We start from the raw sequence: 26,704 nt of genomic DNA, 5'->3' as shown, positions 1-26,704 counted from the left end.
TATGAAAATGCTCGATTCAATGATCTCCATCAAAATCTGATGTTGAATACCCATTGGAACACCCTGTTGCTATTATATGTGTTCATATATTTAACATACCTTAAATTTTTTATTTTTTGAAAAGATAAAAATTTTAATACATTTCTTTTACATTCAAACACAATGTTTCTGAAGTTAACCAGTGAACTGCCCAATTAATTTCTCCGAGCCCGCAGTGCCCACTTTTTTTGAAGATGCACGTGCTTTTTCCCTTCTTTTTCCTTTTCTTGGAAGTTTGAAATATTAAAATATTTTTTTATAGCATGTTTTTTATAGCTCGAATGTGTCGAGACATAATATGACACCCCAAAAAGGGGGGGGGGGGGTTCATAATGTCCTGTGACTAGAAGAAATGCTGTTGATGGATTTATGTGGAACCATAGTAGTTGAACCTTTGCTAAAAGATATATGAGTAATAAAATAGATGCATCTTCGCAAGGGAATCGGAAATCGAAAAAAAAAAGGGATGGGGATGCAGCTTTGCAAAACATGACAAAGATAATAGTAATAATAATCTCAGACCTTGAAATATAATTGTTCAACTCCATCTAGTGATGAGATAATAAATTAGAAGGATGGCTCTATAGATGGCAGCACATGTATGACAAATTTAGTCATATCTATGTGAAAAAGACCAAAAAGTCGGTGCATCTGCAAATGCAGTCATAACCACTTGACTGGTTAAGTTTCACAAGATAACTAAAAAGTTTTGCCTCTTGATATACCTAATATATTTCATTAGAGTAGAAATGATAAAGTGTAAAATCAATGATTGGATCAAATAAATGTGATGTTCACACATATAAGTATTATAGAGTGATAACTATGCCTACAAAACTCTCTCATGCGAGTTTAATGCTATATCTAGATCTTTATTAGTCCCTGTTTAATGGTAGTTAGGAATTATTTTTTGAAGAGAGATAGATTTATTTACTTCAACGCAACTTTTTATTTTATGACAGACATTTGGAAAAGTTATTTTTATAGTTTGAGTCTAGCTCATAAGATCATCTCGTACGAGATTTAATTTGTCAGTCATCTTCGTCATCAGAAATTATGCCTATGCGTTGGCCTATGCATCTCACCGATCTTGTCACTTCCTCCTGGACGAGATTGAAGGACATTGCTAAAAGTGCCATACCGAACAACAGGTACAGTGAGCACAGTCCCAAAGTTAGCTGATTGTCATCGGATATAACCGCAGTTCCTGGAACCAAGTCACCGAATCCAATAGTGGTCAGCGTGACGAAACAAAAATATGAACTGTCCAGGAAGTTCCACTCCTCCCAGAAAGTGAACAGCACAGCTCCTCCACAGATGTAACTGACGACCAGGGCCAGACATAGCCACATCGGAACATTAACCACTTCTTCATCGCCTTCGTCATCTGAACTTAGATCATCGTGCTGCAAATCTTCTTTCGTCAGGTCTATATCCAGATCGAGTCTTCTAACTTCGTGTTTCCAAACTAATCTAAGGAAGGAAAATAAATCGATAAATTAAGAGTGATTAAACCATTGTTGAATTGTCATAAGACAAAGGCAACGGAAAAATATATCGTTATTACCTATTTGTGGAGGTCTCGACAGCAGATGAAGTTGATGAAGCGAAACGGTAGCCGCTGTTTTCATTCGCGCTGATGCTATACACTGAAGGTTTATCTAAGGCACTGCTTCTACTCAATTCATTTTCCATGTTAAATGCATGATTTGTATCACATTGGAGAACGTACCTATTGGGAATGACTGGTCCGAGCAGCAAGCTTTTTGCGGACGCATCTTGGAAAACCAACGCAGCTGGACGATAACATTGATGGGGAATCCTCAGTCCGTCTTGTTGTATCACGGCATCATAACTCGGTATTTCGGGTGAAGAGACGGCCGATCTCCCGGGACTGGACGTAGGTGACGCTATAGCTGAGGAGGTACCAGGCGCTGTGTGATAAGTGCTCGTAGAGCCGATTCCTACGGAATTCTGAGGTGATGCTGGAACTGCTGATGTTCGCGGTGGATTATTGCTTTGAGTGCCACAATTCGAAGCCGTTGTCGGCGGCTGCACGATGTTATTAGAATGCTGCGATGAGTGAACAGGAAGTCTATATCCTGGAGCCGTCAGCGCGCTGTGTTTTTTTCGTCGTTTCTTAGGCCTGATGCAGAAATAACAGCAAACTTTCCAGTATATGAATCTGAAGGAATGGGCCATAGCGTCGCCAATGTTCGATAAGCAGAGCAATAGAAGTGGTATTCCTAGTATAGCGTATAATATAGTCACTATTTTACCCCATGTAGTCTTGGGAGCGATGTTGCCGTATCCTAATCAAAGCAGAGGAGACAAAATTTCATTTGCTAGGTGAAGTGAACAAATGATGAAGTACATGAGGTGAGAAATAGGAGAGAAATATTATATATTAAACTCTGTCAAAAAGTTATTTTACTACACTGATATAAATGAAATAGAATCAACAAAAACAGTGAAACCTCTTTCAATAAGAGACACCTATAGGACCAAACTTTTTGTCCCTTATTCAGAGCTGAATGAGTTTTTATTAAAAGCGAAACAGAATAGGACAGCCATCTTTAAACCGATGGTGCTATCAAAAGACGACCCTGTTCAGTGGGTACCGCAATCCATATTCCATCATAAAAATAAACCCTCTTCCCTTCACGTACAGGCTTTTGGCGACAAATTTGGATGATCTGTATTTTAAGTATCGGTGATAAAACTAAAAAAAACTAGTCCCTTATTCGCATGTTCAAAATATAAGAGGGGAAAAAAGGATTAATGTAGTAAATTTGCCTTTCTCTCTCTCATAAAGATTTTATAGAAAGATACATTATATGGGAGGCGGCACACACATTCTAAACAGGAGTATAGGAAAAAGGGGGAAGGGGTAAAAACAACTCACGTTCACGGGATTACAATAAAGCTTCGCGATAATGAGGAAAGAGATTTAAAAAAGGGAGAGCTGGAATTATATATATATAATTTCTTTCATATTTGCGTTTGGATGAGAACTCGCTCTAAGACGCCTTGAAAAATCCCTAGCAGATTCATCGAGGGTGGAAAACCTGTCTTCTATTCAATGTGACGCGCGTCTAATCCTTAAAAAAACGGTATTGGGACTACTAATGGCTGTAACGATAATTCGGACGTCACACTGCGCATTAATGGTGGATGATGAATCGGCCTGGTTTTAACCTGTTACTTTACCTCGTCCCTGATTGTTAAGGGGTTAATTCGCAACATCTCTGTTTTATGCGATGATTTTGTGTGTGTCGCTAACCGGCATGCATTCACGTCTTGAACTTTGGAAAACCACAGAAAACCAGTTTCGCTCGACCACCACTGTGTAACATCTGGCAAATTACTTCTGCTCCCAAAAGGCGACTCCAAGAAAAAATCTCTACCAGAGCGGGATCTATTTTTGACGCCCTCTTTTTTCGTCCTTTGTACTCGGATGTTACACCGCTCCTAGAGTGGTGCCCGTGAGTCGCACGGCCCTTGAACCACCCCTTTTCTTGCTCTCACCTTCCAACTCTCTGTCCCTACACTCGGTATAGGAAGCTAGGACCTTGACCACACGAAACGCATAACTTACGTTGCTGTTCGAAAAACTAAATCACGGTGAATGTATCTCACATACGCGAAAAAATAAGCGATTAAAAATTCTTTTAAAAAATCGCTGTAAAAAAAAGAAATACGTCCGGCTGATCATACATAATGCTACCCAAGTGCACTCACAGACAGTTTTTGATTTCACATCGTGATCCCATTGTCTTAAAATGTCATTTTTGACTTAAGTGTCGTTCGTGTCTACCGAAGCGTGAACGTGTAACCGTTCACCTTTGGTCTCGCTAAGCTTTCGGTGACATAGTCGGGAACTAGGAACGATAAATCGGACAAAAAAAAAAAAAAAACTTAAGTATGTTGAGAACTCGATCGTTTGCTGAAATGAATAATGGACCGAAACGGCTAGGGAAGCCAATAAAAACATAAACGAAATACATAATTTGTGTATCCGAAAGTGGGAAAATGGTGATGCGGATTCCCCGTAGCTGTACAGAATTTTCACTGGTACCTGATTTTGTGATTCGCTTTCATGCCCTTTGAAAATGCATTTCTAACTCAACGTTCGCCTTACCCTTGTAATTGGGAATTACGGTTTCGAATATTTTAGGCACCCGTAGTGCCGATGACTGTGGTAATTAGCATTTTAAGAATAGGCCTACTTTTATCCTCAAAAAAGTCTCGCAGAAATCTTGGTTAAGAAAGTTCGGTCACTTGCAGTGATTAACTGAGCCCCTAAAAAAATGAAAAATATCTCGGTGTGTAACATCTCTCTACTACTTCACCAAACACCAACTCTGGCCATATCGCTATATGGCCATATCGATTTACTGCCATTAGTGAGATGGGTTGGGAGTGAAGGCGCTGTCTATCGGTGGTCGCCTCGAGTTCGTTAGGGAAAATATCTTATCAATATCCTCCCTTGGGTTCGAACCCGGGACCCTGACAACAACCCTGACACGGTAACATCTCTCTGTCGTTTGGAAATTGTATTTTTCCAAAACGTTTGAAAGTGATTTGGGATGGTAAAGGTGTGTATACAACTATCGCGCCGATCTTGCAACGCACGACCCCCCTGCAGCGGTTCTAATCCGCTCGTGGGTACACAAACTTCCTTTGTGTTAGTTGAAAAAAAAAACCGATTTCAGGTGGTCCAGTGAAAGCAGATCAAGAATTTTTCACAACACCGTACAAATTACTGAACAACCAATTGCGAATGCTTTCGTTGCATGATCCGCGCGCTAGAGTATACGTGCCTTTATCTGCAGCGGCCGTAAAAACGAAATATCACAATATGCTCCACTTTTAATGAACATAGTTTTATTGTGAGGTAAAATAAAAAATTGTTAGTACACTTGACAGGTTTCATCATACGCAAAACTAGACAACGAAAAAGTTCAATGAAGGAATTTAAATGAATCACGAAGCAAACAATGAAACAAGTTCAGAAATTCTTCCTTTTAATTACGGTCTTTTTCGTGATCACTCATTTGGTGAAGTTGGTGATTTTTGCCTTCAGCAAAGTGTGTATATATATATATTTATTTATTTTATTTTTTTTCATAGTTTCTTGTTCCACCTCTTCTGAAGCAACTCTTCCCCCATTTACTAATTTTAAAAAAAAATCTTTTGACTCTCCAGTAGAGAACTTTGGGGGTTGTGGGAATTTAAACGAACACTTTTTCACTTCGCCCTCCCTTTGTCTCCGCCCCTATGTTATGAATACTATGTGTGGTGGAAGCAAACTGACTGAATTACATGTCCAATTGATCTTCATTGAAATCTCTTCGTTCATTAAAATAAATGTTACAAGAACATATTTTCTAATTGAACAAATCACTTGTACTACTAATTAGATAAAAATGCGTTGTTTTCTCGAATTCTTTGTTTCAAGAGTACTTTCAATGATGGCGGGAAAAAAAATAAGATTTATTTCATTTGAACTAAATAGATTTATAGATAAATTTATTTATTTGCAGCATAGTTATTTACTTTCCGCGATTTTATACTTAAAAAAGAAAAGGAGCTCTCAGTATTGAAACTTTTAGAGGAAGTGAAACAGAGTTGAAGGTCAAATAAATGTTTTGAATAATTCATAAACAATAATTTCGAATTGATAGCACAGTATTTCAATAATTGAAGTAAAAAAATAATCACAAAGTTTTTCTCATTCTTAATAGAAAAAACTTAAATTAACTAGGATGCACGTAAGATATATACATATACAAGGCCGTAGCGGGGGGCACTTGTGGAGTCTGGCCCTCCCCGAAATGTCAGAAAATGACCGAAAAAAAGGGAAAAAGATGGCCAAATCTATTGATCTATCACTTTGGTCCCCCGAACGAAAAATTTTTGGCTACGGACCTGCACATATACGTCTTTCAAGTTCTTTTTGGACCATTATAGTTCTTATGCCGCTACCTTTCAGTACATTATTCACAAATAATAAGAATAATAAATTTTCTGGGATGCACATCGGGAGTAGGATTTGGTACGAAGCAAAATATACTGTAAATTACGATATTTCTTCCCTTTCTGCCAACAGCTCCGTTCTATCACTATTAACTCAATTTATTACATTTTTACTCCCGAAAGAAGCGAGTTTTTGCGATTAGTACACAGATAAGGTAAGTGAAACCCGATAGATTTGTAATATTCAACTAGCGTCTTTGGCGGAATTTTTAATTTTTACTTGCATTATTTTTCAGTAAAAATGTGCTTGTTGCGCTAGTTGCTCTTAAACGGTTACAAGGAAACTTCATACGGAGAATTTAGATTTATAACCGCTAATCACTTTACCTGTTGTGTTCTTTTAATTTCAAACATTTCTGAAAGTACGAATAGACCTAATACCGATATGTTGCTATCGAGTTGTTCTTCTCTTACTATTGTCATTTTAATTACATTTTCTTTATCAATTGTGGTAGGAAACTGAAAAAAAAAAGGGAAACAGCACTGGCTGCTTCAATAGACCTAAAAGATGAGTGTTGAGAATTAGAGTAACAACGAAACTTCATAGATAGTGTTAGAAATCATTCCAGATACAAAGGTTGGTGACTGGGTCCTTGTCAACCTCACAAATAAAAAGTCAGTAAAGATGTTCGTTGGGCAACTAAAAAGGCTGTTGACTCGTCTGGAAGAAGAATTGGTACTACCTCAAGTTTGATGGTCTAGGAAAATTCACATTTCTCATTTGCCTCATATAATGTCGCTAATGTTTACGGGAAAGGGTGATATTATTATATTGTGAATTTTTTCTACATACCAAAGTTGGTAATTAATACATTGTGAGTTTTCTGCATGCAAGGTGGTTATTTAGCTTTGTATACCAGAATCATATAATGTTTGGGCTTTTTGTGGTTCAAATGAATTTTTCCCCTTTGTTTATACCTCTTTCATTTATGAACATAATTTTGTGAATGATTTTAAAGCACAATCAGCCATAGGTTCCACTTGCTCCACTCATCGAAGCTAGTAGAACACGTTCACAACTAAAAATAAAATTAATCTTGAAAATGGAACACCGCAGAAAATAAATTTAAAATATTAGTACTAAGAAAAGCATTATTCAACAACCTGCTGCCATATTTTCGTTGATTTCTCCATCGTAGGCGCTAGGTTGAATTTGCACTAATGAGAAAGCGGTTCCACTTACCTTAGTGTATCTTACCTTTTTTCCTTTTTGGCGTATATGTATATATATATATATATATATCACTATATAGCATTACAATAATCAAAATTCACCAATGCCGAAAATATTGTGTTCGGTCTACTTCGGTTACTTTCGATTGTTTATAGTCAGTTCGTCGTTCCGCATGTCGAATGAGCGGCCGTAAAACAGTAATGAGAGTTTTTGCCTCGAAATGCACTAATGATTTTTTCACTCTTTTGTTTTTTCCCGACATTTCTTTGGTAATTTGAAATCAGTAAGATGTAGCACATTGGCCGCATTTGGCTCGTACTCGCTCCTGCTGAGAGTGCATTTATCAAAACGTGGAAAACACTATGACCTTCAACTCCATGGTGCTCAGCTTAAAAATAGACGAAAGATTTTTTTTTCGGGGTGAAGAAAAACAACATAAGGAATTTTTGTAACACGTGTTTTTTTACCGCATCCTAATCACTAACCAATTAGTAAAGTACTGTACATAAAATATTTAACGATTTTGTAAGTTTTCTTCACGATGTAACGAGGAAATTACTCAACGAAATCATTCATGAGAAATTATCGGAAGCAACAAAAATTTTTCATCCAGTTACACTGTGCATGTATCAAAGTATCTATTAAGTCCAGTTAAGAATGACCAATGACATGAAGCTCTGTAATGGTTCAGAGGCGTATTTACGGTTTCGTCGCCTGTGGGCTACCCGAATTTTGCCGCCCTCTTTTCTCATTCTAATTTAATTTAATTTTCTTGACTGCTCATTCCTCGAATTCACTACCCTGTGCCCACTTGTCCCCCCGCCTGTAATTATGCTCGTGTTTCCAAGTTTTTATTCTGGCCACTTCCATGTTTGAGTATTTTTTTTGGTCACTGTTTGAGTCACCCACATGATTGCACACTGTTTTGGTCATTCATGTGCTTTCACACGCTCTTGGCCACTTTTCCAGTCATTCATATGCTTACACGCGTTTTGCGTCACTCTTTTGGTCATTCACATGTTTGTGCATGCTCTAGGTCACTGTTGCAGATTCGCTTGCAGACTGTCTAGATCACTCACTGATCTTGTCTCTCGCTCTCTAGCAGAGGCAGATTCGTAGTTACAAAATTTTAACGCCCTTCTCCCATTATGTACTAATTTTCTTAGCCACTCATTCCTAAAATTTTCCGCCCCTTCGAACTTGCCACCCTGGGCTAAGGCCCCCCCCCACCCACCGTAAATACGCTATTGCATGGGCTTAGATGTCGATCGAAATCAATTATTTCGAGTGGCGAATATAGCGTTTCGAGTATATATTCACAAACTAAGAGATACCCGATGAGTTCGTTAAGTGCAAATTACAAAACACTGATCTTTTTACGACATAGGCTACTTGACCGTACATGCTACTCTGCGGAATTTCTAGCGAATTCGTACATGCCGGAGTGGTGTTTTGTGAGTATGTGTGTGGCGCTAACGTAGTGTTTCCTCAAACTTTTGTCACCCGTGGCTCCCTTGCCAGTTCATAAATGAAACTGCGGTTCCCTATAGAATAGTTTAATAGTTATTTTCACACTTATAAAAGAACTATTTCAAAACATAGACACGCAAATCAATATCTCCAGCTCGTCGCGACGCACACTTTGAGAAACACTGTCCTAATGTATGTTGCCAGAGTTCTGCGTGTTTTGTGTTTTAGCGGTGATGCTATCTGTCTTCTGAATTTTGAAATGAAAACGACAGATTCCTGAATCTGCGTGTTGTGTGAGTATCGTACTGAAGGTCTGCCTTCATACACATTCATTCGTGGAAGGTCGCCATTTGCAAACGTCTGTCCGCAAAGAGACGTTTTCAAGTGGAATTCGGAAAAGCTCTAGGTTTCCAGCTGGAGTTTCGCGGAACCCTGGACAGGCGGATTAACCGCTCCAAACGACATTTTAATGCATAAATAAAAACAGATTTTGAAGATGTGAATTATCATGGAAATTCTTTTATTTCTTGTAATTTTATGAAGCTGCTACTGAGAGAGAAAGTTGTTAATTTCTAAATGAATGCAACCCTAGGATGAAACAGGTGATATGCTTGAATTGGTGTTTTGGAGCCCGAAATGCATCAGTGAAAACCGGAAGTTCCAGTTTGGTGATTTCTCAGATTTATTATATTCTGCTGAGGAAAGAAAAAAGAAAGAGAAACCCCCCGAAAATATATATACTCAAGCAATAAAAAAAAGAAAAAAACTTCCATAAAATTGGAATTTAGTTTCTTTCTCGGATTTCGAAGTGAAAGACCTGATAATGACACCAGAGCGAGATCATCTGGTTGCATGAAAAAAGCAAAAAAACCCTTGGTCTTGTAGGTTGCGTCGGGGACGCAAGCTGCAAGTTTTAGGTTTTGATACTGGACTTCCCGAGAAGCCACATTGCGGAGATTAGTAAACTGGAAAAAATAAGTTTGAACGATTTATTTAGAAGTCTCAGTCGCACGCGCTTTTAAATTTTTCTGCATTTTTTCACAGATCCACCATAATTAGGGATACGTAATTTTCGTATTTAGGCGTACGAAAATAGATGGCGAGAAATGCGAAATTTACCATTTTTGATGAATAAATGCGGCAGTTTGTTTTTTATTATTTTTCCGCGAAATCTTGATAATTTACACTTTTTGAAACGAAAATAGTAATTTTTCTGAGAACTTGAATTCTAGAACTTTCAGCTAAGTACAGTGTTTTAATACTTGGCCTCGTAATTCAACTACAGTACAGTAAAACCTCGTTACAACTGGATATAACGAGATAAATCCCTCTGCAACGATATTTTTTCAAATGTTGTTTGGAATTTTGGAATTGCCTATAGTCCAATAATGATTAACTCCTCTCAGTACAACGATATCCTCTATTACGATAAATCCTTTTATAACGATATTTTTAAGACATTTTGAAGACTGTTACAACAAAAAAAAATTGTATTTCACTCAAAAACCGCCTAGAATTTAATTTTGACTTCGTAAATTGTTTTCGTTATTCCTGGATGCGTCTAATAACATTGGTGTTTTGCACCACATGTCACCGAAAGTGTCGAAAAAGTTGTTAGTATTTCAATTTGGAAGTTGTTGGTATTGTAGACACAGTATACGATAAACTTCGTTACAGGGAAAATGCATCTAAATGAATTTGATTAATAAACTAATCAACATCCCGTTTTTCGTGGCGAATTAACATTTCAAGTGCATTTTCTCATTGTATTAACAACACAGATTTAGAAAACGTCAACAGCTTAAATTTAATTGTACATGATGACTAGAGTCCGGATTATATGCACTGAATATGTGGCGAAATATGCAAATATGCTCTACAAATGCTAAAATATTCACTAAAAGTCTTCAAATAAGCACCAAAAATCCCAAATACGCACCAAAAATCCCAAATACCCACTAAAATAAATCCAAAATATGTACTAAAACTGAGAAAATATGAGTAAAAACCCTGCAGAAAAAAAGCAAAAATGTTTTTATGCATATTTTCTATCTGTTAGTGCAACAAACAAGCCAGTAGCTGCTCACAAATAAGAAAAAAAAAATTCGCTCTGAAGAGAAATGAAGCACGTGCGCACCAGTAACAAAACAGAAATAGCGGCTAAAAGTGACAAAACTTTCACTTGAGGTTCAACATTTTTGACAAAAAAAAAAAAAAAAAAAAAACCCACGTGGCAAACAAATTAAGTACCCAGCCTTCAGCTTCAGTCCATTGTAGCGACAAGTTGCTGAGATTTGAGTGAGTCGGCCATACTTCAGCTCACCACATTCTATCAAACTATTATTTGAAACAGAGTTTTTCGTGCTTACACATAAATAATTCAATCTCATACTAATTGTATTTTAATTTTGATGACACTATAGTGCTTAACTTCGCTAAAATGCGAGAGCTACTGGGGAAATAAGCAAGGTTTCTATAATATATAATTATACACTACAATTTAATATTTCATTGTACAGCAATTTCTTCGTCTTCGATTAACTAAATAAATCCTGTGAAAATTTTAATTTAGTTCTCTCCAACAAGTACGAAGTAAGATAATTTTAAACCCGACCTCTGCAGACTGCCAGCTTGAGTAACGGATACAAAGGCTGCAAACATCTTTAGTACGATAATTCCGTAAACCTTTATCTTTTATGTAAGGCAGGATTAAAAACACTTCGCTACCGATCATTGTTCATGTGCCAGGAAAAAATCCGATGTGATGCACATATAATGAGCAATATTCATTATGGAAAAATTATGAAAATCTAATTAAGCTTTCACAAAAACTTCAAAAGCATGCACTTATTCTGAAAATTCTTCCATTTTATGCATTTATACTCATTTATATTGAAAAGGCCAAAATATGCATATGCACGTATGCGTTTGCATGTAATCCGGACTGTGGGATGACAATGTTGCCTCTCGATGTAACGATAAACCTTCTACAACGATATTTTTTTCTTAGTCTGCAAAGTATCGTTATATCGAGGTTTTACTGTGTTAAAAAATTGTGTCGCGTTACTTTAATTCGTTTTTGCAAATGAATGAATAATAATTAATTTGAGAAAATATTTTTGCGGTTTATTTTGATTTGAAGTTTTTTTTGTGGATGTTAAAAATTGTTTTATTTTTGCGAATGAATGCCAATTTTTTGATTTCAGAAACATTTCTGGGAATGAATGCAAATTTTTGTTCGAAAAATATTTTTGCGAATAAATACAAAATTTTTCCGTAATTATACTCCAGCGTCCTCACCCATTTGTATCAGATGTGTCGGCTCGCATTCGCACCTCGAAGTTGGGAACCGCAGAAAACCAACTTCAACCACTGCGGCGACGGTGGGGTTTGAACCCGGATCCTCGCGATGCGAGTCCATCACTATGACCACTCGACCACCACAGAGGAAAGAAACTTAACCACACAGATATAGAACGACGTAGAGATTTCGATACCACGTAGAAATGGCATACATTTGGTGACGTAGTTCGACATAGAAAAATTTGGATTATTTCAAAAGAGACTAATTATCATGCAAGATATTCTTTTTCGAAACGTAATGCTGTAAAAATGAAAGTAAAAACTATTTTAGAGGACAAAAAGAAGATATTTTGGCATTTATTGGTGAATACATTTTTAATATATTCGTTCGATATCGGACACGTAAATATCTCCGACCTCTTTCCGACGTTCGGTATTCATTCGACGTTCCAACGTCGGACCGGTATCTGTACGATATCCTAACGATATCGTTTTGCTACTGGGGCCCCAGTAGCAGTTACAAAAAGTTTTCAAATGACGTGCAGTAACTTAAAATGTCACAATTTGTTTTTGGGACAATAAAGAAACTTACTTTTTATGCAGTCCCTGTGTCCTAAAACTTCCGATTATTGAAATGTAGATCCCGCTCTAAAGTCATTCGCACAAAATGCAATATTTATCAAGATATTAAATTTTCAAAATCACTCTGTTTCGGCAACTTTATGCCAACAGTATGTGTTGGCAAGTTTTCATTGGCTCACAAAAGTTACTTTTTTTAGGGACTGTGCATTGAGCTCAACCATTTTATTTTTTAATTCCCAAAAAATTTCTTTTTCATTTTTTTACAAATATTTTGGCAATTACAGAATTTTACAGATTTGAATTTAGTTAAAATTTCGGAATTTTTGTGAATAACGCCCTCAATCGTGGACGACAAATGCTAAAAAAAGTGCTTTGAAGTCAAATATCATCGTTAATATTGCATTTAAGGATATGAAATTTTTTATAAATGACTTCGCAGAGCCGCATTTACATTTCACTAATTGGAAGTTTTACCAGACAGGGTCTATTTAAAAATATAATTTTCCTATTTTTCTATACAAATACAACGCCACAACAGACAAAATGCCCAACGAAGTGGCTGATAAAAAGATGCCCATAAAAATATGGTTGTCATATATTTCAAAAATGCAGCAACCCAGTTAAAAATGCAATTAACAAAAATTCTAAACAATATATACGCATGATAAAATATTATACAATGCCCATAAAGAATACTTATGGTTGTCTTATTCTAAGAATGGATAGCTTCTTGATTTACCCCAACATGTTTATCGTATTTCTTTTTAAACGTGTCAATTGTGTTACAATTTATTACCTCCGGGGGTAAGCTATTCCATTTATTAACAATCCTATTAGAGAAAAATTCCCTGCGACACCATAGCCTTGCATTGTCCCTCATCAATCGATACTGGTGTCCCCTTGTAAAAACAGTCGATTGGCGGTGTACTAAAAGTTCATGGTCCATGTTATCCATCCCATTGAAAATTTTGAACACTTCGATCATATCTCCTCCACACCTGCGTTCATCCAATGCAAACATATTCAAAAAATGAAGTCTGTCTTCGTAACTCAAGCCCTGTGTGCCAATAAGGACACGCGTAGCTCTTCTCTGCACCCCTTCAACCAAGTCTATGTCCCTCTGTAGGTATGGTCTCCAAAACCTTACAGCATACTCCAGTCCAGGACGAACTAAGCCTCGAAAAAGCGGAAGAATGACTTTAGGAGAACGCGAAGAGACCTTTTTGAAAATGAGACCAAGCATTCTATTCGCTTTTTTGACTACCGCTGAACAATGTTCAGAAAATCTAAGTCGCTCGTCAATGAGAATTCCCAAATCGGTGACCCTAGTTGCATCCGGGATAGTGACAACATTCAACTCGTAAGAGAACCGTGGGTTGTTCGAACCAAAATGAGCGACCATGCACTTATCAACGCTAAACGTCATGCTCCATTCATTTGCCCATGCTGCAATCCTGTTTAAGTTGGTCTGGAACAACTCCCTATCGCTTTCATTCCCGATTACCCCCATTAGCTTCACATCATCTGCGAATTTGCTAGTAATCCCATCGATACCCTGATCGAGTTTGTCGATAAAAAGTGAAAAAAGTATGGGGCCAAGGACACTTCCCTGAGGAACTCCACTTGTGACGTCTGTCCAACCAGAGAATTCCCCGTTCACCATAACTCGTTGCGACCTATCTCTTAACCACGATTCTATCCAATTCAGCAAGTTGCCCCCTATTCCAATCTCGTGTAAACGCTTCAAGAGTTTGCATGTTGGACCAGATCGAATGCCTTCTGGAAATCAAGGTAAACAACGTCGACATTTTTGCTCTTACCCAAAGCCTTAGTCACGTGATCATAGAAGCAAAGGAGGCTAGTTACACACGACTTCCCCTTCCTGAACCCAAGCTGATTATCCGACAATACATTATTCTCGTCTATCCACTTCACAAACTGCCTTTTGATGATATTTTCCAAAATTTTCGAGAGGGAGCTCGTCAAACTCACTGGACGATAATTTGGCACCGCTTCTCTACTACCCTTTTTAAATATCGGAACAACGTTAGCAAGTTTCCAATCTCTTGGGATGATACCCTCAGCAACACTACTCCTGTATATCTGTGCCACTGGCCCCAACAATTCATTAGCACATTCCCTGAGGGCCCTGGGATAGATATCATCTGATCCTGGTGCTTTGCTTGCACATACATTTCTTAGAAGATTTAGGACCTCCACGTCTTCTACTTGAATATCGTTGAGGGTTTTATTACCCCATGCAACACCCGTATATCGAATATCATTATCTCCATTAAAAACCGACGCGAAAAAGTCATTGAAAGCACTACACATGCCTACATTGCTCTCTACCCAAGAGCCTCCTATCGAGAGGGGGCCAACTGCCCCCTTACATCCATTATTGACTTATCGAAAAAATGATTTTGGGTCAGAGCAAAAAAAAATTCATCACTGCCCCTTCCCCCGAGAGACTCGAACCCCGGTCTCTCCGCCGTACGAGTGCTCTACCATCTAAGCTATGGAAGCAGATAAACTTATATATGGCCCCCTTGGCAAATTTAAAATATTTTGAGTAACTGCACGTCATTTGAAAACATTTTGTAATGGAAAGAATTTTTTTTAAAGTCAACGATTGCAGAGATATCCGCTGTGTAATCAATTTGTGACATCCTGCATTTACTCTTTGTGTCTTCATCGCAATTTCGCAACGCTGGCCAGGCTCTAGCCTAGGGTCCCAGGAATAAATATTGTTATTTTTAATTGTTTTTTGTTATAAAACTTGGAACTTATTGGGGGGGGGGTTGTGCGGTGGGGAATAGTTTCATTACCCAAGACCTCCAATTCAAGAAGAGCCTTGTTTAAAAATGCGGAGGGGAATGGGAAAAGAACTTGACACCATCCTGTATTATAAGCTCGTTTGAAAAGGAAGAAAAAAGAAATTTAAATAAACGGTATGAGAAAGTAGCGCAGCAGAAAAGCTAAACGGGTAGTTTGGATGACAGAACTGGCTCTCCAATGGCCTCGTTACCAGATTCGGCATCGGCTCTCATCAGTTCTTAACATCAAAAAGCATCCCAGGCAAAGAATTAGTTGTTGGCAGATGCCCACCAGGGCAAACGATGCCTCGTTTAAAAAAAGGAAAAAAAAGAGAAAGGCGTCGAGTGAAATACGCAAAAATAAGCTGAATCGCCGCGTGGGCGGCTCAAACGCGTACTACACAAGCATAAAACTTCCGCCATTGGACACAACGTGTTTTGTCTTGTATTCAAGTTATTGAATAATGAAACGAAAATAAAAACAAGAGACATCGTTTTCACCCCGCATATAAGTTATGTTTAGATTCTAGAAATGAAAAATTCGACAATATTGATCTATTTTTGTACTTGACCAAACACATGAGGACAGTTAGTCTGAGAGAGCGCCAAATCGGGGTCGAAATGGTACAGCGCACGGCAGAGAACGTAGGTCCGAACCCCACTGTTACGTTAATTATTTCTTCAGCGTGGCCCAACCCGAAAGGGTAGGGGGGCTGACATCTCCTACGGGACAGAGCCCCGGCCATATCCAGTTAGTTTTAGAGTCAGTCTGAAAGATGAGCCTTGGTTGAACTCGGTATGTAGTTTTGATCATGGCCCTCACATCCTGCAGTCGGGTCTCTAGGCTGGAATCTGACGGGCCACTCTCTACAAGGTGGATAGTATCGTCCGCCCAATAATTCCGCACACGATTCCTTGTGAAAAACTAATACGGAAAAGTGTTTTCAATTTTTTGATTTGACCAGCAATTATGGAGTTATAATCCATAAAAATTGATTGCATTAAAAATTGATGACGTCACTTTCGAATCCTGCCAACTTCACCGAACATGCGCCAAACATATAACTTGACGTTTTTAAGCTGATAGCAATGCTATAACCCTGAGAGTAATCAAGAAAGCTAAAGCTTGTGCAAACCAGTTTTTTCCCTTTGTCTTTTCTCTCAAGAAAATTGAGTTAACACTGGAGGAAAAACAATTTTCCAAAAAAGTGTTGATCTTGAGAAAACAATTTTTCAAATAGATCTTTTTTGGCTAAAACAAATCTGATGATAAATTAGCCAATATACTGGGGCGATATAATAAGGTTACTATACCTTCGCCCCACTATATTGGCAAATTTATCATCAGATTTAGCCAAAAAAAAGATCTATTTGAAAAATCGTTTTCTCAAAATCAACACTGGGGCGAAGGTAACAATTCATAACAAGGTCGACATCATTCTACGCGAAGAGGAAAAAGCGCCAATCTTGAAAGAAACTAACTGAATTTGGCTTCCAACGGGATTGAATATTTCAGTTCATCTTAAATTAACGGCAACCCGCTGCATGGGGTTTTTCGTTGGGTGTTTGGCGTGTAACTGACCGTTATAAAACTGACACGTCACAAAATTTCAAAACATAACTCCCATAATATTCGTCTGATCATAAAACGGAAAACACTTTGCTATATTAGTTTTTCACAAGAAATCACTTGTGTAATTATCGGGTGGCCTATAGCAGTGGTTCTCAACCTTTTTTTGTTCATGGCCCCCTTTCGCCTATTTCTCATTACTGTGGCCCCCCTTGCGAACATGAATAATTTTCTACTCCTCCTTCCTTCCCCCCCCCCCCATTTTCCCATTAGAAGATAGTTATTCAAAAATTGTCTGAAGTATAAATATGTTTGAATTTAATTTGATTAATTTTTAATTTATGAAAATAATGAAAAAGCAAAACAAACATAATAGAATGCAGTAAAAAATAGAATAAATTATTTTCAATCAATGTAAACTCTGCGCTTGAAAACGGCACAATGTCATCAAGTTACTGTACTGGATGAAATTTGTATTATTTCCCAATTAGTTTTTTTGTGTGTGTAAATGGTTATGGTTTCATTAAGAAATGTTAGTTGTAGCTTCCAAAATACGCATTCTTATAATGATAAAAATCGCAAAAAGTGGTAGCAAGCAGTTTTGTTAATTTTATTCTCTTCATACGGAAAAGTAGTAATGAGGAAGTAGCCACACAAATGAATCACAACTGAAAAGTTCAACCTTCAACATCTTTTTCAACAATAATACATGTATCAAGGATATAGGTTCATGTTGTAGCCCTACTATGAATTTAAAAAAATGAACTAAAATACGTCTGGAAAATTTTTAAATATTTGTTTGAACCATTCATTCCAGAGAAACCATGTACGCAGTGACAAAATTGTTCGTGTGAACATAATAATGATTCATTAACAGGATTTCAAGCCCATTGGAAAATATAAATTATCAGATTTTCAAATAAGAAAATTATCAGTTTGTTGAGTTCAATTTCGATACGGTGAAAATCTGGTATTTTGTTGGATGACAAGCTACCTTCAAGTGGCTTTTTTGGTTCATAATATGGCCGCTCTCTCGCAGGCGGACGAAGCAACGTGCGAGTTGGCTTAAACACAGGGCAATATTTCACATAACAGTCCGTACTATGTTTAATATACAGGGCGCATAGGTAAGGGGGATATGACATTTTACTGGCGAACCATTGGTCCTAGAAGCATACTTCCAGTTGGAAAAAGTACCCGAATAATGTGTAGTACTCAGATATTTGATTCATGTTGCCAGGGGTTGCATAGTTATTAAAATAAAAATGTCAACTTTTTATGCGCACACCCTGTGCCCCAAAACCCAAGTGGAAAGTTTTGTTTCCTGGTCTCCGACAAAAAAATTCAACGTGTCTAAGTTCAAATTTTCACTGAGATATTCCAAGAAGGTTTGAAAAAAACAGCATTAAATAAGGGGAAACCATTCTACCCACATTGAATGCTGTTTTTTTCCAAATTTCTTCAAGTTTTTGAATTCGCATATCTCGGTGAATATTGCACTTAGAAACGTGAAATTATTTTAACTGGCATCGGGAAAGACAGAGCAACAACGTCTTAATTGGGTTCTTTGGCACACGGGGATGGTATAAAAAGTTTTTTTTTACTTTATAACTATACAACCCCTCACAACATGAATGACATATCTGAGTTGGACACGTGATTTGGATACTTTTTCTAGTTGGGTATGTCTCTAAGACTAACGGCCCGCCAGTAAAGTGACATACGTCCTGTTACCCCTGAACCTGCATATACACGTAAAAAAATAGTTTGGGACGAAATAAAGTCGACTCTTGTTTTAACGGATACCATTATAACGGGAAAAAATATCGTTTTAACGAAAACTTTTCTAATCCTCGGGTAAGTTTACATATGAACAATATAAAAATCTGGAATTCCTTTGTAACGAAATTTCGTTATTACGAAGTGATTTCTCCGGTATCTTGGAGTTCATTATAATGGGGTTTGGCTGTATTCCCCCAAAAAAAATCTGACATTTTTGCACTAAAGTAATTGAATTGGGCAATTTGATCTGAAACCAGTCCTTTTAACTTTTATAAATTTAGGAATTAGGAATTTACAATTTAAATTATTTGACATTTTCATTTTGATTCGAACTCTCCAAATCTTTGGCATTTAGACATCATTTCAAACTATCAAATCCACGCAGTTTTTGCAGATTGTGAAAACGCGTGAAAACATTGCAGTATCGATTAAAAAACTTTAAAGGTGTAGCGTCAATCTTAGAGGAAGTCCTAATACATTATCTTCTTGGATTGCATATAGACACCAATCAGCAAACCAAATGACGTTAAGACCGTCTTAAATTTGTTCAAAACTACGTTTTTCCTGTTAAATTGAAAGGAATGGCATATGAACACTTGCGATTGAAACAACAGTAATTTTATGCAATTGCAGTTTCTTGAGTTATACAGCAATATAGTTTTAAAAAATTAAATTTCGCCGGTATTTTCCTCATGTATGATTTGGTCTCTTAGAGTTCGTTATAACTGAATTCGACTTTATTTGTTTTCAGCAAAGGCAATGAACTGCCACCCCCCTCAAAATTCATAAAAAAATACCCCAGAGCAACCATTCTTTATTCGATTTTTATAAATATATTCCCCATCAGACCACTACTGAAGATAGCTTTGTGCTGAACTAGATGGCTATCCGTCTGCAATTGCATGAAAACGATGGGTTTTTTTTTTTACAAGCTTTCATTTTTCACTCATCGACTTCTTGGATTGCATTTACTACCAGCACTCAAAAGAATGTCAATGAATGGTCAACAACTCTTTGTCTGCTTTCTTTATGGCAGCCCTCTCTGAATGAAAAGTCTTCGAACACACATAATTTTCTGTCTTTACAGTTACTCCATTTTGTTTAAACATCTTCTAATAGTTTGTGTCAGGGCCTACTGTCACCCCCAAGTCGTAAAACCACCGAGATTACATGAACAACTTATTTTACTTTCTTCCTCATGTGAATGTTACTTGAATAGAGGAAAATTTGAGAAAAAGATATGCTATATATATGCTATTCTATGCATTTTGTTTGCAATTAAATTTCATAAACTTCTTCGTGGGCCCCGTATCAGTAGCTGTGGCTCCCCTTTTGCGAGATTTTCATCCGTGGCTCCCCTGGAATATCCTAGGCACACGACCAGGTTGAGAACCACTGGTCTATAGTATTCACTCTGTATAGTGACTTTATAGTGTGAAAAAACCAAAAAATGATAAGAATCGGCCAGGGTCGATTCTTATAAATATTGTTAAGAATTATAGACGATAGATGGCGCAAGTATTTATCGCAATCTTCTGTTGGCAAAGAGAGGTGATACCGGTTTCGGTTTATCGGACAAAGCTGCGATTGGCGGAGAACTGGTGGGAACATTCTAGAAGGTCCCGTCCTTCCAGACAATGGTTACGCACCTTCGTACGGTGGCGCCGCCAACTTGGAAACTGTAAAGTTGAATTTTGTAGAATGTTCCTTTTCTCGAAGTTTCGACAGATCTTTAAATAGTAGGGAGTTGGCAGATGCGAGGCTCGAATAGACAGAGACTGGATGAAAAGTCAGTTGTGAGTTAACTTTGCGGGAAAGTTGTTAGCTCTCTGATTAGGTTGCAAAAACGTGTAAATTGCTGTTCTGTAAACAAATCTGTGTTTGTTCGTCGAACCGCTTCTTGTTTTGCAATCTCGAAGTCTTGTGAAAAATTATTAGGAACAATATTATTATTAACCCAGCTTTGCCCTGGCGTTTCTGGTTTATCGGAGATTCTACTGTAATTGGTGGATAGCATATTCACATTATATATGTTACGGTAAATTTGGCAAATCCATTTTGATAAGTTTGATAAATTTTGCGAATTTATCACATTTGCTGGCGATTATGCATAAAATCCCCAGCTCGTATTGGCGAATATGATAAATCGTCAATGTATTACTTAAATTCACCGGCCATTTCTTTCGGGAATCGTGCATAATCACAGGTGAAAATAAATGTAGGAAAATATATCAGACTTACTGAGACGATTGTGGTGATTATTCATAATGATCGACGATTATGAATAATAATAACTGATTTATAATTTACCGTAACATATATTACAGTAATATATATATAGAGGCGGCCCCGACTTTTAAATGGACCCAAACTTCACACTTTTTCCTAATTTAAATGGCCTAATATTGTCTTTTGCGCCCGGGGCCTCGACAAACTTTAAACCGCTACTGTATATATATAGTATGTATGTACAACAATTATATATATATATATATATATATATATGGATCACACACAGGTGGGGTGGGGGGCGGGGTGTCGTGTGGGCTGGTTAAATAAGACAAAATTCTGAATGCCAAAAGAAGAGCAAAATGAATTACACGTGAAATAGTGTTTTTTGGTTCGAGTCCAACTGTAACACGTTTTTCATATTGCCTACTTTCAACCGTTTCTCATCATGGTGAAAATAGCTAGCTATGTACCAAAATGTTGCAGTCTTTCCGAGGGGAGAAAACATAAAAAGAAGATGACTATATATATCGCAAGGAAGGCAACTATCAATCCCTTTTCATTCTTTTTTTAGCAAAACACTGGCATTCCTGGAATGCTTTTCAGTGCTATAAATTTTCATTAAAAAAAATTACAAAAAGTGATAAATGTAAAAAAAATAATAATAAGACTATTTTCCCCCTCACTTAATTACACAGCAGCGTATGCACCTGCATTCACTGAATGTCATGTCTAAAGAACATGATGCACCCGAGCGGCCACTAGTCTTCAACGGTTTTACAACTGCGGACCGTGACAAAAAGTCGGAAAATTTCACAGAACTGAAAATGGACGAAATAATTCGCGAAACGGCAAAAAAGTAGAAATAAATTGAGAAATAATTTGAGGGCCGGCAAAAAAAATAAACGAAACAAATAATTCGCAGATCTTCTAACAAGCCAAGACGGGGGTTGGGGGAGAGAGGGGATGTAAACAAGGTAAACCGAACACAACCAAACTCTGCCACTGAAGCTATTTTAGCTCCAGTGACAGAGTTTGGGAAGTGGTTATGGTGGAAAAAATTCCAGCCAGTGGGACCTTGATTTTTGCCGCTGTCTGTGGTGGTCGAGTGGTCATAGTGACGAACTCAAATCGCGGGGAATCGGGTTCAAACCCCACCGTCGCCACAGTAGTGGTCGGCTGATGATGGTTAGTTTTCTGTGGTTCCCAACTTCGATTCGCAAATGCGAGCTGATCTCCCCGTTAAAAAGTCTAGCCACAGACAGGAACAGGCCTACAAACAGTACAAATATTCAATTATTACTCTTCACTTCTGAAATATTGATAAAAAGGCTGCACTGAAAAATCACTAGATACGCACTCAGACTGATAGGTACACACACTTACACTTCCGGCACAACTCGCTGGGTAATTAATTGCCCATGGCGATAGACCTGAGTTGTGCCCGATTGAAAAGAAAAAAGAAAGAAAGCCGGTTATCCAGTGAGACGACTCCCCACCCGAAACCAGTAAAGCTTCTCCCTCAACATAATATGAGATAGAAAATCAAAAAGAGATACGAGTTACATACAAAACGAGCTAAGACAAAAATAAAAATTAATATTAGAGACGGTCAGTATTTAAATAAATCTTAAATTATGTAATTACTATGGGAATTAGTCGCAAAATGTTCGCAGTAAATGCTCACGGGCTTAAAATGTGCGTGGCCCCATGATACCATAGCAAGCAAGCATACTGGGTGCGGCTTATATATCGGAGTTCTCTCCCCTTGTGTGTGCATGATGTGGCTTATACACCGGAGTTTTGTCCCTGGTGCGGCTCGAGACATTGCGTCAGACCATTATGTCGGCCCTCGAACAGAGAGAAGTTGGCCACCCCTGCTGTACACCAATAATTTCATTTATTCAGGCATGTACAATTGCACAATCACCCCAGCGTACATTCTTGAATCCCGTATACACTAATCGTCCGGCAAACCCTAGGTTCTGTCTTCATGTCGATGCCTCTTAATATGCACATACAGCGTACTGAAAATAGTCATTCATTTAAAACCGAACTTACCAATTGTGGTGATGACAATTATGGAGTACAGCAAGGCTCCAGAGAATGTCCACTGAAGAGGACTCCCATCTTTCCCGTCGTAGCCTTCTTTCCTCACGGCTCTGACCAGCGTCACCTCGAAATCCTGTTAGAGGGAGACAGGTAAATAAGAATTTCTCTTCTTTTCTTTTTTTTTGCAACAAAAGGCAAGGTAATGCAATTTTCGAACTGATATTATTTTGGGAAACTTCTCGGAAGTCTGCGAAAAATATTTTAAACCGAACAAAAGTTGAGGACTTGATAGAAGAAAAAGAAGCTTCAACCACAAGAGTGTCAACCTCTAAATGGCAACTAATATACGGTATATAATCACTAACAGCTTTACTCCGAAGAGAGTCCTTGTATTTTATAAAAATAATTCTGGTTTTTTTTATGAGACCTGAAACGAAACAAAAATGAAACAATTGGAATAAAGGCGCAATTTCTTTCTTCTGTGTTGTGTGCTTTTCGATGCTCTTTTGATGAAGCAATTACAGGGAAACTCGGTTATAATGACATCGAATATTCCACAAAAGTTTGTCGTTTTAACCGAGGTGTCATTGCAACCTATTTCTAAATGGTGAATGTGGAATGTTAAATGTGTGTTTTGGAGTTATTCATGTATTACTCAAACTGAAGCGTGTTTCTTTCCACTCACCTGGAGAGCTTCGTTGGCGAGCGCCGTCCAGTTAATCTCGGACAGTATTTTGCTGGAAGTCGTGATGTTCCACAAACCATTCACCACGTTTTGCCTTTCCTTCAGCATGATCTCCCTCTTGTTCATTTCATAACCGGCCTCGAGAGCTTCGAAAGTGAACGCTCCGACTATGCTGTAGCCAACCACCAGTCCGCACAGTCCGACGTGCGAAAAGAGAAAAGTAGTAGCCATCCGGCAGTATCTCCGGCATTTGGCGCACCTCGACACGGGTCCGATGCGACGGCTCCTTGGAGGAGGAGGCATCTGGAAAGGCTACTTGGCAACGAGATCCTATTGTCCCGAACGGAAAGGTGTGTTCTATTCCAGCGAGATCAAGGTTGCGCGAATTTATATCACCGAGTCAGTCTTTCTGAATACGCGAGGAGCCTTACCTCATAAGACAATATATTTTCCTCTCTTATACCGATTCCAGTCCGAGTCTCTCAAGCAGGTCCTTTCCGCTGTTGGAATCCACTCTCGTGGCATGATGGTCACCGAAAATTCCATTTTGTAACCGTTATCGAAGGCCATCCATCGCTTCCTCAGATTTTTGCACATTACGTATTTAGTTCTTCGTTCTTGACCCTGATATCAAACCCTTCAAATAATTATGATCGATATTCCGCTCTGCTATCTTTGAGAAGAAAATTTCTAGACTAAGCTCGTGGTCGTGATCGCTCCCTCCCGTAAATACAAATAGTTCATGACGTCATAAGCGGCATATGCTTCCAAAGAAAAAATAAAAAGAAAAGATCATCGCACTTTTCTGCCGGGGAAAAGTTCGTTGTTCATAGGCTTGTCTTTATCGTCGGCAGTGCCACACGTTGCTGCACGCTTGGAAGAAGAGCCTTTCCCCCAAGAAAAAAAGTCGTGTGTATATATTTTGGCCGCCGCAAAGAACATATGCAGCAGCAGGGAAGACCCATCACGTGGAATTTACAGAATATCGTTCACCACACATGAAAACCGTGGGCTTTGCGTGAGAACTATAAATATGGCGTACACTCGGTAATAACCTTAGTTCAAAAAGCATTGATGGCAAAGAGCAGCACCAGTAGGCGGAATGAGTGGCATCTGTCGCAGAAACAACTCGCTCTCCCTTCGTTTCTGTCTTTATTAGCGCAGAGGGGTGGAGAAAATGCCTTACCTCGCACGCTACCTTTCAGTAGAGAAAAGAAACGGAAATGTTAGACAAGCTGATGCACACGAAGGTATCAAAACGCCATTTATACGCGTACATGTAACTACATACAAAATGTGTCAGTGACAAAGAATTTATGGCTGGTACGAAAAGTCGATATATTTCCTTACTTTGGCCATTTCCAGGGGCGACTGAAGTGTTTTAGACGTGTGGGTGCTGTGCTTGTCTTGTTTCATGTAGGGAATTATGATTTCTGAATTAGTTCTGGGGGGGGGGGTGCTCGAACCCGTGCTACAAAATATTGTGGTGCTCTAGCACCCACGGCAACACCCCGGCCACTTTCCATCATAATAAAAGACTCGCGAACTGATCGTTTCGCCAAGTTGTCCTTATCTATCGTTATCATTACAAAAAGAAGGACCGACACAATGTGGCAGACAGTAGCAGGGCCGTTTTAAGAGCATCATTATCTCCCGGGCTAAGGGATTTTTCTAAGGCCCACCACCTGGCTAGAAATGCCTGCCTATCAATTCACATGTTTTCTCTCGAAAAATTTTAATCAAATCTCATTATTAAGCCACGTCTACACTTGAGGCCCAGGGCCGTGCCTGGGTGGACTTATGCGTTAAGACGGCACTTCACATTAGTCGTGAATCGAATACCCATCTGGAAAATGAAAAGTTTTGGGGGGGGGGGGGAACTCTCATTTGCAGCATTCGTTTCCTAATTGGTGCATCCTTCACTGATAACTGATGCCGTCGTAACACATCGAACGACTAGTCATGTTTAAACCTTTGGACTGTAGCATAACCCCAGAAAAATACTGTATATATCGTGCAGTTATAGCCTTTAAATAATTAGTGCATGTTGATACAAAAACTGAAAGATAACCAAAGACTTTATTTTTAGTACTAGTACAGTAGTGCCCAAAGTTGCTCGATAGTTGGAACCGATGATAACCACGCAAGTCCGAGTATAATTTTGCACAAAAAATGCATATAAATATAGTGAATAAGTAGAAAAATTTGGAAAAGCCCTGCTTTTCACATAGAAAATTGCGATTAAAACTGCAGTTATTCCTCGCTCAACGAATTAACCTCTTTACGCACAGGGGCGAAATATTTCGGCTCGGAGCAGATCGAAAAAATATATTCGAGCTCTCCCTCACTTCTTTTCCTCGTGTCGAGATACTTCATTGATAACCTCTATAAACGAAGTGGCTATTAGTTTTTTTTCGGATTGCTATGTTTTCCCCCCCAGCTTAGCATTTTCATTGTTACCGATGAAGGGGGGAGGGGGCATCGATTCGAGACAAATAAAAGAAAGAGGGCTCGTATGCATTTCTTTCATCTGCGCCGAGCCGAAATATGTCGACGATACAGTAAGCTTTAATTCAAGTTACTTGTTGATAGTAGCTAGATGATAAGAAGAAAATCACTTGGTCTGACATTTTTCTAAATTTTCGCGACATTAAAGTGGAATTTTTATACAAGTCACACCCCAGTTTATCTGGCAACCAAATTATTAAGGAAAAAAAAGTCTGCGTGACAGAATCTCGCGTGATAGAAGTGAAGCTTCTAGGTTTGGCATGACTAGATTCACGAATTTTCGAGAATTTGTAATTATTATAAATATGCCAAGATAACATTAATTATGTCAAATAAAGTTTAAAAATGCATCAGAAACATCTTGTAAGCATGATGAAATAACCCGACATCAATGTAATTGAATAAAAATTTATTCACAGTAAAAGAAATTGCGCCAATTAGGAGCTGGCACTGTG

At 38.2% G+C, this 26,704-nt stretch overlaps 1 protein-coding gene across 1 annotated transcript; it reads right to left on the bottom strand.

The window, feature by feature from the left end:
- Positions 1 to 973: 973 nt before the first annotated feature.
- LOC149069351 (potassium channel subfamily K member 18-like) lies at positions 974 to 24,168 on the bottom strand. Its single transcript, XM_089250008.1, has 4 exons — positions 23,742 to 24,168; positions 23,066 to 23,189; positions 1,607 to 2,351; positions 974 to 1,512 (listed from the first exon to the last, which is right to left on the bottom strand). The coding sequence occupies exons 1-4, from the start codon at positions 24,042 to 24,044 to the stop codon at positions 1,071 to 1,073; spliced, it is 1,614 nt and encodes a 537-aa protein (XP_089106134.1). The 5' UTR covers positions 24,045 to 24,168; the 3' UTR covers positions 974 to 1,070.
- Positions 24,169 to 26,704: the final 2,536 nt, after the last annotated feature.

The sequence above is a fragment of the Pholcus phalangioides genome, unplaced genomic scaffold (genome assembly GCF_987345545.1).
Source record: "Pholcus phalangioides strain wild (caught in Gottingen) unplaced genomic scaffold, Ppha-v1.0 ptg000022l_1, whole genome shotgun sequence".
Classification (NCBI taxonomy): Eukaryota; Metazoa; Arthropoda; class Arachnida; order Araneae; family Pholcidae; genus Pholcus; species Pholcus phalangioides.
This window is presented reverse-complemented; position numbering and strand designations above follow the sequence as displayed.